This window comes from Xiphophorus hellerii, chromosome 1 (genome assembly GCF_003331165.1).
Source record: "Xiphophorus hellerii strain 12219 chromosome 1, Xiphophorus_hellerii-4.1, whole genome shotgun sequence".
NCBI lineage: Eukaryota > Metazoa > Chordata > Actinopteri > Cyprinodontiformes > Poeciliidae > Xiphophorus > Xiphophorus hellerii.
This window is the reverse complement of record NC_045672.1, coordinates 4,485,060-4,499,828: the sequence shown is the minus strand read 5'-3', so window position 1 is coordinate 4,499,828 and position 14,769 is coordinate 4,485,060. Positions and strand designations below refer to the sequence as shown.

The window sequence follows — 14,769 nt, the reverse complement described above, 5'->3', positions numbered from 1 at the left end:
TTCAAACTGAAAAAAGAAAAAACAGACTTCGGTGTAGAAGATGTTTCTGCTGACCCATGCTGTGAAAAGTGACATTGAAAAGGTAAATAAAATAAAAAAATCAATTTCTATGCTTAAAGAGTTCAAAGTAGTCTGAGATTAACCCGTCTGGTCACAGCCAGGAATGATAGACATTAAACTCAATTAGCAAACACTGAACCTCAACTTCTGCACTCATGACACCGTTAAATTATTTCAGCCGGTGTACGCTGGGACGAGCACAAATTCTGAAATTGACAAAAGTAAAGAAACAAAAAAAGATTTTATTTAAATTCCTCAAAACAAAGTTGTTGTTTTTTTACACAGACCATAAATATGACAGACCAACTACCAGTGAGCATGTGTTAGTTCATTTATTCTGTTCAAGCAAGTTACTTCTTTGTACAGTAAAGTGTTTGAAGTCCTTGGTCTATGCAGCAGGTAACAGGCTGCCTATCTCTCTAGACTAGATCTAGATCACAGCTTCACCAGCAGAGAGGAGAGAGAAGGGGGGGCTCGCCATGCATGCAGATGGTGTTTGGAGACAATTTCCTCACTGCGGCCATGCTGTCCACTCACAGGATACAGCATCAGCACAGCAAATATGGCAAACTGTCTGCGTCTATCAGCAAGTCAGGGATTAATGTAGCTCAGCTAGCGACTCCCGCTCCAAAGCGAGGTGTCCTGGCTGTCTGTTGAGGATGTCTGCAAGGATGGAGAAGGAGGCAGTTGAACCAGGTGGACAATGTGTCTTTGAGTGCTTTTTTTTTTTTTTTCGTGAGTCAGTGAAATAGAGGTGAGGGTAGAACGTGGTGCAGATTTATTCAGAAAGGGGTTTTCACAGGAGGTTGGAGGAATGTCCATTGAGTCCTATTTGTTTTACTGCACATTCTCCATCATCTTGAGGAATTCTGGAAAAAAAGAGATTAGACAGGAAATTTTACCCAACAGGATCAGCAACAGTTGAAGTCCAAAATCTGCAGGTTTATTCATTTAACCCAAATTCTGTGTTTCCGCTATGCAGCTAGAACAAGCTAAGAAGCCACATTTAGGCCCACTTACAGGTGATTCAACAATAACATTTGTTTTAGCTGTTTTAATTCAATATTGGCTCAGTCCTGTGTTTTGTATTACTTAATTCTTGTTTGTGCTTCTACATTGCTTCATGTGCCAGCAGATAAAGACTGAACCCATTCACAAATTACTTATTTTTCATGTTTTCTATTGTTTTGTTGACAATAACATAAGATCTTTTTGACAATGAAGGACGGAAACACTTAAATAAAGGGAAATGTTCTGGCATAAAAACTCCTAGTGAGAAAAAGCATCTTGCGAGAAAAGAAGCAAGCATAAACCCCTTTAATCTAAGATGTGTAATCTAACTTAGATTTCATTTTTGCAATGTTTTGTTTGACCAACCGCCATGTTTTAACCACAACTGTGTTACCAAAATAACCCAAATTGGTTATTTTGTTACCGAACTCAAAATAGCAGTTATGTGTACCACAAATTGGGTTATTTTTAACAATTAGTTTTTATAGTGTAGCAAGAATCTGTAAATCAAGTGATGGTCAATGGATTGGAGCGGAAAGTTAATCTTGCAAATTTCAAAATGATGTAAAAGAACAAAACGTCTGCAGGCAGTTTATTATTATTATTTTGTTTCTTTTAAAATCTAGTTGTTCAAAGATCAATATCAACTTCTCCACAAAGAGTATTTCATGTCTACGCATCTCTCCCATCATCCGCGTACCGTCAAAGTCCAGCATGCCATCGGAGTTCTTGTCTCCGTCCTTCAACAGCTCATCAATTTCATCGTCTGTGATGGTTTCCCCGCTGCTGCGGATGATCAGGGCGAACTCGTCTCTGTCGATGTATCCGTCACCGTTCCTGCAGGAACGCGCGAGAAAATACGGAAGCATAAGCATAAAAGAGAAGGCATCTGCAAAACAGGCTCTGATCCAAACTCCAGCCGCGCAGTGGACGCACTTGTCGAACACACGGAAGCACTCTGCCAACTCTTCCTCGCTCTTGCCGGCCTCGTCCTCCTTGAGCAGCCTCACCATCATGACCAAGAACTCCTCGAAGTCGATGCTACCGCTGCCTGAAGGTTGGCAAAACAAAAACAAAGAAGTAGAAGAAGAAGAAAAAGAAGAAGAAGGCTAAAACCCCGAAAGACGTTGTGAGCTCTGTTGGACTACATCTGAACACACTTGAATTCCGAATTAGAAAAAGATTTTAAAAATATTCAATGATGCATTACAGAGTCAAGCTGAAATATAGAAACACCCACATCAAAAACATTTAACAGCAACTTCTGTTTATCTGTTTGCCAAGTGGCTAGTGGCAGTGCGACGCCTTTTGTGCGTAAAAGTAAAACAGTTGCGAGTTTTGCTCACCATCCTCATCGACCTCCTCGATGATTTCATCCAACTCTTCTCTTGTCGGGTTCTGGCCCAGCATCCTCATCACGGTACCCAACTCCTTGGTGCTGATGTCGCCGCCACCGTCGGTGTCGAACAGGTCGAAGGCGGCTTTGAACTCTGGAGGCAATCAATATGGAAAGAATTGTGGGATCTGGGCGCAGAATTTGGCTAATAGACATTAATTAGGTTGTGTGATTATAACTTCTAAGCATCACATTACCAAAGTTGGACATGATGTGAGAGAAAAAAAAAACATAATCAGTTTTTTTTTAAAATCAGAAACATTGCATGTTGCTATATTGATTAACTGCTGTTTTTTGTGTTCAATTGAATGGGCAAAAGCCCCTCCTCATTTGTCTGCCTTGAAATTTTATGCACTATGGGCCACTTCTGACCTACACCTGTACTAAGGATGTGAAGCAATAATGAAGAGAGACTTTGCAGTTTATTTAAAACATCAGCTATTTGAACAATTCAATGTTCAGCCCAGTATTTTATTCAGCGTTTAACATCAGTTAAACAACAACATTAGCTACTTTCTTTTTGTAACAAATCCCGCCTAACATTTTTGGACGAGACAACATTTTAGACGTTGTAAAAACATAAGGAACTATTATTAGATTTGTGGTAGAGAAGGTTTGTGTTGGAGGAAGTGTAAAGTTTGAATCTGGCTAAAGTGCTAATGCTAACTCGATTGCTTAGCAGAGCTTTCTTAACCCCCGAGACATTTAGTTGTTCCCAGAAAACTGTGATCGTCGAGGTTTACATCTCACCTAACTTGAACTGACTTTGAAAACCTATCACTATTTCACTGATGTTTTATGCTTAAATTCTTTTTTTTTGTTTGTTTGTTTTGATGAGTAACTGATCCTAGATTTATTTAGCTAAATAGGCATTATTGCAACAATTTGTTGGAATCTAACTCGTGTAAACAAAGATCCCAATTGTCACACCAGCTTTTTTTTTTGGACTAATTTCTAGCCTGTTTTATCAGTGTACTCACCAGCCAGCATTTCCTCGCTCAGATAGGAGCGGGCCTCTTGTTGCGCGTCAGTCTGCAAGAAAGCAGGGGTCACTTCACTCCAGACTTCATTACTGAACCCTATAAATCTGTGTTCAGCTGAATTGTGCTTTGGTCCACAGCAGTGGAGGGGATTGTCAGAGTCTGCTTTGACAAATTAGCATTTTTTGACACCAGATAATTGATTGAGAGAAATAAAAAATGCTTAAAATACAAACAATAGCAAGCATCTGTGTAGAGTTTTAGTGAAAAGTAAGAATTCTTGGGGTAAAAAACTACTGTAGAGATGAAATTTAAGCTCTCGTCAGTTTGAGGGATTTATTTCAGGTTACGTTTGACATTGTTGTCAAGCTTGCTTCTATGGGTCACATGGTGCATCATAAATGCCCCGGTCTCAAAAGGACTTTATGGAGCCTGTTGAAAGTTAGTCCAGCTATTTCAGGCTCAACACATTACACTCCCTGTATATGGCCCGGAGACATCCAATCCCCTGGAATCTGACTCCTAAGCAGAATCTGCACTTTCTCAGCTGACACTCCATCCTGCTCCTCATCAGCATGCAATGCTCAGCATTAGGAGTAAATTTGCAGGAACTTAACCTGTTGAGACCAAAAATCAATCCATATTTTAAGAAGTCGATCAAAACTTCGCACAGATTATCCAAATTAGCAAGTTTAAAATTCTAAATTCTATGTGCAAAAGAAAAAAAAAACTAATCAAAAGAACAGATAAACATCTACTGGAAGCCAAAAGCAAAAAGGTGCATCTGCGCATCTCAGCCAAAGGATCTTTGTAATTATTCCATCATTACTACAGAACTTCAATATGACTCATGGCTAATTAAATACCTGGTTCACCGATAAACACTGAACACCGTAGAATGGACATTTACGCAACAATTTCCTCTTACCATGTTTGTGGATTATGCTTTCCCCCCCAATTATCCGACGTGAACAGAAAAGCCCAAAGGAGTGGTCAACCCGTGTGCACCCCAACAGAGAGACTAGACATCAAGACAAGGTTCAGACTCACTTTAAACGGGGGCGGCCAGGCCCCGCCCACTGGATCTCACAGGATTCCAGATTTAGTATCCTGAACTTTTAGGGTTCTGGGGGGCCAGGGCTAGGCCAATCACTCCTTGGAGACTGACGCCGTAGGTACATGAAGAGACAGAGCTCGGAACAAAGGAGGCCTTTTTAGCAATTCTGAAATCGAGGGAAAACAGAGGAATGTCGGAATCTGAGGAGACGCAGGAGGGATCACATCCCAGCATGATGCTGATAAGAGTTGATGGAGCAAAGACAAACTGAAGGGATTGTATTAGAACAGTAACTGTGCTTTGTATTTTAAACTTGTGGATCCTGATAATCTTGGCAACAGGTTTAATGTGATGACTAAAAAATAGCAGAGCTCTGATCAGCTGGGGTTTCCGGTCAGGCCTTGTAAACACATGAGGGTCAACAAGGGAGGTGGAGGTCTTCATTTGACCGAAGTGGGTTGTTGGTTTTGTGATGATGAACGTTCAACGTGTGCAGGGGCCAGGATGCCTTGCATAGCTGATAGATGTTCAGTTGAACAGGGGCGCAGAGAGATAGAGCCCCCCCACCGGTTACATCCAAGGGGTGAGAAACCCAATTTGATGCTCCAAGTTTGGCTTCAGCTCCTGGGTGGTGGTGGTGGGGGGGGGACTTCACATTCAGTACAGGAGGATATTGAGAAGTTGGGCAGAGGAGATGGAAGGGGAGGGTTTTTCAGAGGTAGTGTGGGGGCCGAGGGTAACGCAGGCTATAAACACCGAGGAAGGCCAGCGTTGACTCATCCGCGTTGTGACTGCCTGTTTTATGCCTCTGCCAGCGGCTGAGACTTTGGTCTCGCCGTTGGGAGACCTGTTTGTGAGAGAAAGTCATCAGATTTTATTCTAATCAGATATGATGCCTCAGAGGTATTAAATAAATGTACAACAATTACCTTAATGTACATCAAGGTAATTGTGCAGCAGGGAGGGTTTGATTGGGTTGAAAGTGGAGACAAAGTAGATGGGGCTTGAATTTCGTGAGACTTCGTTAGACCAGCTACAGTCATGTGTGAGAAAAAGAAGGTTACTTAGAGAGTTGGGATCAGGTTTAAATGTCCCAGCAGCTGTGTTTCCACTTACCTTAAAATTGTGCTCATTGGAATTATGAAAATTAAATTCGCTTCATGGAAACACGGCAATTTTTCAATACAATGTTTTTGCGCTAGGATGAGGTGGTTTTACGGTCGTATCAAAAGTATTTAAACTGAAGCACTTTTTTCACATCACACCAGTTACGTGCAACCGGATGTAACTAGTGGCAAAAAAGACAAAGAAAACAACAGGGAGCGGTAGGAGGAAGAAGGCGTGGCATTTTTTTAATGACTTATGGTGCAAACAAACTTATTCACGTGATTTTAACTGTATTTCTTATTTTAGGGAAATGCTGCAATTACGAAATTGCGTTTTTTCAACATTAGCAAAATGCAAATACAGCTAGTGAAGGTGGGAAAGATAGGAAGAGTGACGGAGGCTAAAACCTGTCAATTCACCTGTATGGCATGGATTTAGAAAAATGAGGAAAATAAGCAACAGAGTAAGGAAGAAGCATGGTTTATTTATAGAGCAGAGCTCATGGTGTGTAAGAGACTCGGGTCTGAGGGTGAGCAGGATGAAAGTGGGGGGTTGAAGCCAGCTGGTGTTGCATTTCTGGAGACACGGCAGCTGCCAACAGGACAGCTGAGGGGCCGGCGTAAGAAAGCGTCTTCGTCTTAAATGGTCTGAATGTATATTTATAGAAATCTTAAACAACACTCTGGGTTTTACATGAGAAGAAAGAGAGGAAGCGCTGACTGAGGGGGAGAGGCATGGAGATGTTTAATTCAACTAGGTTTGTACACTTTGTCAACCATTCAATATTTGTAGCATTTAGTTTCTTCTTAGAAGGGTTTATTTGATTTCTGAGGAAGGAATGTAGAGCTGGACTCATCACTGGACATTCTCCATCATCTTGAGAAACTCTGGAAGGAAAGAAAAGAGATCAGAATGTCCATTATCCATACCAGCACAGATATTCAGACCATGCATGGAGCAATTAAGCACCTTTATGTTATGTTCAGTCCATCATTTACAACCCAAACATCGTAGCGATAAAAGTATGAATAATGAATATTTATTGCATTGGTTTCACATTTTTGTTGAAATACATTTGGTGTATTATTATTATTATTATGCATGCTACCCATTTTTTCAGCTTCACTCGCTCATACATTATTTCTTATTAAAGCTGTGTACGTTTGTGAGAGTATCTCAATGTCTTGTTTTACAAAATATTCAACCTTTGGTCACCTCATAAGTATTCAAAGTTTTGTTTTTTTTTACAATCACAAGCTTTGATGTGTATAATTTGAAACATAATTTAATCATTTCTTTCCAGCTGCACATTATTTTATCAGCTTCAAATCGTTTATTTTCAGTCCCAATTTTCTGTTCAGTTTAAAAAAGGAACAGTGGCCCAATCTAGCTATGTAGCTTTCCATTTGAAAATGTCAACAATCTTACCATCAAAATCAATTTTTCCGTCTTTGTTGGAGTCTGACTCGCCGAACATTTCATCAATGTCTTCCTCTGCGACCTGCTCTCCTGTCATGTGGAGGATATCTCCAAATTCTTCCCGGTCAACGAAGCCGTCTCCATTCCTGCAAAGACACAGAGAAAATGTGTTAAACTATCATCTTCTTATTTATTTTTCTTTCATATGACCACACAAGCAAACAATTCATACATATATTTAAAGGTCAGGACATATTTTTTTTTAAATCAATACTTTTATTGTTGTATCAAGATAGTTCAGGAATAAATGTTTGTGAACTATATTGGTTCTCATTGTAGCAGCAACATTGTCATAAAGGGGATTTGCTTCAAGCAAACAACAAAATATGTTGAAATGTTTGTAGTCTGTGAGTGAGATGAAAACTTTCTTCCATCACATTGGAACGATTCATTCAAACAAGTTAAGTCTAATGCTATTAACTCTCTGAACTCTGCAGAAACTCCAGTTGGCAAACAAGACGTGTCAACAAATAGTATTTCTTCATCCCTCGGTATTTAACATTCTTATATTTAAGTCTGATGGACCCGAGGGTTTAAATACTGAATGCAGTGTTTAGCTTAGGGAGAGTCGTACTTGTCGAAAATGCGGAAACATTCTGAAAGCTCCTCTTCGCTCTTTCCGGCCTGGTCCTCCTTTAGCTGCTGCACCATCATGACCAGGAACTCCTCAAAGTCGATGGTACCGCTGCCTGAGAAGACATGGAGTCAGTGAGACACCAGGGTGGTACCCCGCTTCAGCTAACTCTCACCCCCAACTAAACAAAACACATTAAACTACCTACATAATATGAAGATAAAACAATGGTTTACTTGCTCAAAGTACAACAGACAAATTACTTCTACTTTTTTATCAGTGTGCATGGATCCACCCCTCCAACCAATCAAATGCATCCCTGGGAATCTACCTATATATGAATCAATAAATCGAGTTTATTTGTATGGCACATTTCAGCAATAAGGCAGTTCAAAGTGATAAAAACAAAAAAAATAGAAAGTCATAAAAAATACCAAACAGTCACCAATTGAGAAAACCAGTAGCAAATATTAAATTTTCATGAGTGCCGTCATCATTATCATCATCAATACACATCAATACACATCATATATACTTGTCAATGTCCCATTTACTTTGGTTCAAAAGCAACTCTAAACAGGTTGGATTTTAGCCGTGATTTAAAGAAACTCTGTGTTTCGACTGTTTCGCAGTTTTCTGAACGTTTGTTCCAGATTTGAGGTGCGTAGAAGCTGAAAGCTGCTTCTTCATGTTTGGTTCTGGTGCTGGGGAAACAGAGCAGAACCAGAACCAGAAGACCTAAGAAGTCTGGAAGGTTGATACAACAAAAACAGATCTTCAATGTATTGTGGTCCTAAGCCGTTCAGTGATTTACAAACTAACAGGAGAATTTTAAAGTCTATTTTCTGAGCTATGGGGGGCCAGATCAAATGTGTCCAACTCCAGTTTCGGCAGGTTAGTGTCCTTCAAGTCTGAAAGTTTTCCCTTGTTCATCACTTCTGATCTATATGATCCACATTTGCAGAGCCTATTACATCCTGATCAGTTCATCCATCACTTCTGATGAGATGTGTTGGAGCAGGAAAACATCTAAACCATGCATGACACCGCCGTCTGAGGAGTCGTGTTTGGATTTTCGGGCGTCAAACCAAAGTACAGCAGAATCCATACCGTCTTCATCCACCTCCTCAATGATGGCGTCCAGCTCCTCTCTAGATGGGTTCTGGCCCAGCATCCTCATCACGGTGCCCAGCTCCTTGGTGCTGATGTCACCGCCACCATCTGTGTCGAACATGTCGAAGGCAGCCTTGAACTCTGACCAACAGGAAGAGAAGATTGAAATTCAGACGAGATGCATTTGCTGCAATGTTAGTTTTTCTTGGCCCCGTATTTCTAGAAGCACAGCATAAAGTACATTATTTTATCTCAGTCGGTTCAAATCAACAGGTTATTCCTCAAAACTGATAGAATTTACACAAGGGCACCAGACCTGAAATCATCTCCTCAGTAAGGAAGGAGCGGGCGTCAGTTTGGGCGTCAGTGGGCTTGGAAGATCGTACGAAGCCGGAGAGGAGAAGAGGGAAAGGAGTAAAAAGTGGTCATTGTGTCTCTTGAGTGGTATCAAAGCAGTTATAACACTATTATACAGTAAGATGAATCATTGCATTTTGGCTTACTGCGAAGAGAAAGAGGCTCTTAATACTTAATAAAAGATAAGCTAAAAAGGAGAGCCAGAAGGAGAAATTTATTATATCCACACTTTTATAAAAGTTAACAATTAACTCAGCTAATTTAATTTACAACACAATTTCTCATTTTTCTTTTTTAAATGAATCTCAACACTTTCTGAGTAATCAGATGCGTAAAATTAGCCAAGTCAAACTTTGCTGAGTTGTGATTAGATATTTAACAATGTGTGTTAGTTTTTACTAAAGAATAACCTGGTCATCTATTGGCTCAGACTTATTTTTCTAGACTTATTTCTTCTGGCATGGTAGAATGAATTTTTTTTTCTGGGTTTCCCCTCACCTAATACCAATCGACTTTGGGTTAGACTTTAACAAGATCTCCTCATTTGATCAAAGAACAAAGATGAATTAGAAATAGTTTGGTATCACTTCCTGTATCTCTGACCTTTTAAAAGTGTCTTTTCCTGTAAAACTGCAATCAGGCTGAAGTTTGCCCTGCAGCTGTTTTATCTTTAAAAGAGTTATACATTTGAAAGAACCTGAACCTTGGGAAATGTACTGATTCAAGGAAACGTTAGAGAGGTTTTCATACAAACATCGCCGCATGAATGTTGTATGGTGAATTCCCAGTTGGGTCGAAATTAGATTTTTTTCCAGTCACTTAATGTGTTTGAGGTCAATATCCCATTAAAACCCAAAACAATGTAAAATTTTCAACCATATAACCCAAACTGTCACCCTTAGTTCAATTGATATTGGTCAAGATGTTTAGGAACAACCCAGAAAACCACCCAAAGCTCCAACCAATCATAAACTGGAGCAACGGTGTCACTGTCAACAGTGGTGACAGCATTACATCAAATGGACAAGCCCAATGCCTAGTGGAGGAAAAGTTTTTGGTGAAACGTGATAGAAGTTGAGTTATTTTTGGCCAAAGCGACATCTAGGATGTTCGAAGGCGCCAACCCCCTCTCCATGGTTGAGGTTCTTCCCCAGTCAGCCTCAGTCAGATTGATCTCTATTTCCAGATCCTGCGGGATTACTCCCTGTAATTTGGAACCACCTCAAAGGTGATGCATGTTGGACCTTGCCAAGTATTGTGCACAAGAGATTTGATTGGCAGCAGGGTACATTTGTTGATTGGTCACTTGATGAGCAAAGGTGGTACTTCCAAACTCCTCTAGCACTTCATCTCAACTACCACTTTCAATCCATGACCAGACAATACTAGTAGCTGGCGAGATGGCAAGCCGCAAATCGATTTTTCCCTGGTCAAACCATTCGCTCCAATCCTTTTGATCAATTTTGAATGAAGAGCGCATGCAGGATCAACTTTATGGGGCAACTTCCAACCAACAGACATACCAAGAGATTAGAGAAACTCTCCACCCGAGGGTACATGAGCAAAATGACATCACTGCAGTGTCAACCACAGCTCCTATTGATCAAGACCCACTGATGTTTTGACAATGGAGAAAGGGCTAAAGTGAGGCTTTCAGACCAAGGCACACTGTACCAATTGCCAAGCATAATAGTAGGAGCATTATATTGAGTGTCTGTTTATTTGCAAGTGGTCTATTTAAAAAAGGTGGATGGAATAATAATTCTATAAAGTCTATAGTGGGTATGGTGGTGATGCCGGTTAAAGCATGCAACCTATGTAGCCTCAGTCCTCTACGTGTTTGTCATGGATTTGATACCCGGTCTGTTGACCTTTGCCACATGTTTTTCTCTTCTCTCACAACCCACTGTCCTGTCGACTGACTGTGAAATAAAGGCATATAGAGTGAAAAAATCCCAACAAAAAGCAATAAAATAGACATCAAAATTCTGTAAGCAGACACCAGAACCAGTTATACAACGAAAGAAGCATGCTAACGTTATCTTTGGAAATGGCCACAACTGCAGTAACACTATAAAAACAAGGGCAGTGCAAAAAAACCTAACAGTTTATACAGGCTCTAGATATTGTCCCAGAAAGAGAGCCCAAACATCCAGAATCAGCCATGGGCTTGTTTATGGCTGCAAATTGCTTATTTTCAAATTTCTTAAGGATATTTAACTGTACATCAGTGAATGTATACATACATATAGTGTAGATAATCCTGTATATGTATAATTTTGAATTCAAACTTGTGAGTCTCATACTTGTTTTTAGAAATCAATGAATTTGTCTATTTTATAATCAATATGGATCAAATCAGTCCTATGCACACAGCTATAGGAAGGTAGATGGTTTCAAAAAACATACACCTTCAGATTTCTTTAACATTTGTAAAGATGCACCACAAAAACCCCAGTGTTGGAGCGATCAGTGACCAAGGAGCAGGACGTTTCTGGAAATAGCTTTCTATAGCAAGACGCCAACTTTAATCCTGCCGCAGTTGGCTCAGCCCGTCAGCGTTGGCTCTTCAAGTGGAACGCCATGCAACTTCAGACCTGCTGTTCTTCATCTCCAGAGGGATATGTGAGCATGCTAGCCTAGTTTAAACATTCTAAAGCTCGGAACTTACTTGAGCACCTTCAAAGCTTGTTTTACATTTTATTTGTATCAAATATGTAGATGATGTCAAACTGGGCTCTGATTGGTACTCGTACAGCTCCAGGAAAGCTACTTTACAAATGTATAACTCAATTTAGTGTGAAAACTAAATTGCCAACGTTTCTAGTAGCCAGTGAGTTATTTTTTCATTTTCCTGAAAGCATTTTAAAGTCTTTCAGATGATCATACGAGCCCATAGCCATCAGTTCACTTTGAGCTATTTTAAGGTGAGACTTGGATGAGGATTTGAAAGGGATTTTCTCAAGGTGACTGTCCAAAATTAGAAAGACAGCACATCTACTCTCTTTACTCAGCTGTGCGCGTTTATATTCGCATGGCTTCCTCCTGTATAAATGACGATCTTATGTAGTTCAGCTACTGCAGGAAACAAAAGCAGATTGTATATAAAGAGCTATCAAGAGTCACAGAGACTTAACCTTTAAAGAGAAGTTGCAGGAATAGTTGTGCGCTCAGAGGATCTTTGTTTGCAGCAACTGTGAGCCTCAAATTAAACTCGAAAGAATTTCAGTAATTCCAACATCTGAAAACCCAACTTGTGTGTAAATCCTGCTGCTCTCCAGAAAAAAAAAGACTTGAAGTCCTAAAATGTAATAAAACAGTCTACTTGAGATAATCATTTCCATCTTCTGGTTTCTTGTGTTAATGCCATCAAGATAAATCCTTGAAGATAAAAATCTTTGCGCGTCTCCTTCTGTCTTCAGGTTCTTACCATGGTTCTTGGTTTGGCTGGTCAGGCACTTGTGAAGACAACAGGCAAAAGGAAACTTTTCCCTCCACGCAGTTCAGGTGGCACTGTGCCTTTCTTTCTTCCACTCCATAAATACCCTCTGTTCCACATATCATTTGACTAAAAATGATCAGGATTGGGCCAGAGAAGCCCTCCTCATCAGAGCTGGCCAATCAAGTCCAGCTTTGGATTGTGTCCTGTTACAATCTATTCCTCCCTTGTGTGTAACCCTCTACCAGCTCTCCATTCTTAGAAGACAGATAAGCCCACTGACATTTATTTAAAAAAAGAAGAAGAGGAAACACAGGGCAAGCTTCAGACAGCTGGAGCTTATTGTCAACTGAGCATCTCCTTAAAGTTGGATTCTAGATTTCATGTGCTGTGCAGGAACTGGAGGATGCGCCCACTCGTATAGATTTACCAGAATATGCAGGGATTATCACCTCTCTGCAGGCACAGACTCTTCTACAACCTCTGCAACCAGAGGAGTGTTGTGCTCTCATTCAGCTGCGTCACACGTTGTATCTCAGTTTAGCAATTTTCCTTCTTTGCTTATTGACAAACAATAGTGAAAAATAAAAATCTTCTTCTCTATTGAAAACAAGATTTCCCTTCAATAATACCCTTGGAGACCGGTTCCCCTCAGTCAGAAGTACCTTAACAGTCCTACAGTGAAATTGTAAAGGATTCCCTGATGCAAGTTATACTAATAGAGTAACAGTAAATAAATAAAAATATTGTGAAGACAAATTTGTTCTTTATGTTCTTTAGGGATATCTGTGTATAAAAATGTTGATATCTTTTATAAACACTGTGTTGTGTGGTCAATATTATTTCACGATTATTTTATCATTGTGGTTTGTCAGTTTGGATAACCTGACTTTCTATCAAGCTATAAGAATGAAGGAAAAACATGCTAACAAAAATGCAGCAGACACTGACCAGCAGCCCATAGGCGGTCCTAGACAGGGGCGGACGCAAGTGACTCTTTGGTTCACTTATATATTAAATGATGAAATATTGACCTGTTTTTGTTTCATTCTTTTTTAAGTTCTCCCCTTGGTAAATTTAGTCTAGGACCAGCCTCCAAAACTAACTCCTAATATATTTTTTGATATTTGTAAGGATGTCGGTTTTGTGTGTATTCATTAATTAATTTAGTCTCCATGCTGTTGTGTCTTACCCACCTGTCTCTCGTTCCCCTGTGTATTTTACCTCACCTGTGTCTTTGTTTCCCTGCTGGGTCCTTGTCATTGTTGTAGCTACCTGAGTCTGTGTCCGGTTCTCATAGCTCACCTGTTGTTCCTTGAAGAATTACATTAAATACATACATTTTATCCTGGGTCTGATCACTATCTCAATCCTCATTCACAACCCATTTCATGACAGTATTGGCCTTTGAAATACCAGAATTTGTACAGAACTTACTTTTGTCTGTCTGATGACATGAATTTAAAATGATAAATCATGTGTTCTTATCAGCTTCTCAGTACTTGAGCACTTTACTTTTTACCAAATACTTTATTTTTGTTTTTACAAAAAACAGCCATAAAATAAAGTGCACCGCTTCTGTGGGCACCCCACCATGGTGGGCTTCCCTTATTTTAATTTCTGAAAGATGGCAACACTCGTTACTTTTGCATTGGACTGCAAAAAAATTTAAAGGTACCTATCAGGGGAAGTGGACACACTTCTGCTCATTTGCTAATGTGCTAATTTTTATCCTAGCACTTTTGCTAACTTTGAAAAAAGCTTAGTGCACTTTCATCCATCCATCCATCCATTATCATACACATTTAGTGGGGTTGTGAGCACTAAGTAGTCAACAGGTGGGGTCACTCTGGACAGGTCACCAGTCCATCGCAGAGCAACACAGACACGATAAACAACCATGCATGCACACACTCACACTAATCAAACATTTTGATCAACACATCTTTTTCCATTCCCACCTTTTCTCTCACTCATCTCCCCGCCTCCGCCAGAGGACTCCAGCTTCCATTCTGTTCATCTTAGGTCACCCCTTCTTTCAGAGTCAGTCTGGTAACTAAGTGGCAGCAACAGCTGCGGCTCTGCCTGGCCCAGGACTTCCCCCAGTTACCCCTCCTCTACAGCAGGGTGAGAGAATGGGGTGTGGACAGGTGAGAGGGCCGGGTTTGTTAAATAAAGACAGAGAGAAAACTGTTT

At 40.2% G+C, this 14,769-nt stretch overlaps 2 protein-coding genes across 2 annotated transcripts; both read right to left on the bottom strand.

Annotated features, from left to right (window-relative positions):
- Window positions 1–282: 282 nt before the first annotated feature.
- Window positions 283–4,507, bottom strand: tnnc2.2 (troponin C2, fast skeletal type, tandem duplicate 2). The gene is made up of 6 exons (XM_032569090.1): window positions 4,376–4,507; window positions 3,448–3,499; window positions 2,418–2,561; window positions 2,008–2,122; window positions 1,772–1,908; window positions 283–929 (listed from the first exon to the last, which is right to left on the bottom strand). The coding sequence occupies exons 1-6, from the start codon at window positions 4,376–4,378 to the stop codon at window positions 898–900; spliced, it is 483 nt and encodes a 160-aa protein (XP_032424981.1). The 5' UTR covers window positions 4,379–4,507; the 3' UTR covers window positions 283–897.
- A 1,568-nt stretch (window positions 4,508–6,075) lies between these two features.
- Window positions 6,076–12,794, bottom strand: tnnc2.1 (troponin C2, fast skeletal type, tandem duplicate 1). The gene is made up of 6 exons (XM_032569076.1): window positions 12,565–12,794; window positions 9,094–9,148; window positions 8,775–8,918; window positions 7,665–7,779; window positions 7,040–7,176; window positions 6,076–6,498 (listed from the first exon to the last, which is right to left on the bottom strand). Exons 1-6 carry the CDS (start codon window positions 12,565–12,567, stop codon window positions 6,467–6,469), a joined length of 486 nt encoding a protein of 161 aa, XP_032424967.1. The 5' UTR covers window positions 12,568–12,794; the 3' UTR covers window positions 6,076–6,466.
- Window positions 12,795–14,769: the final 1,975 nt, after the last annotated feature.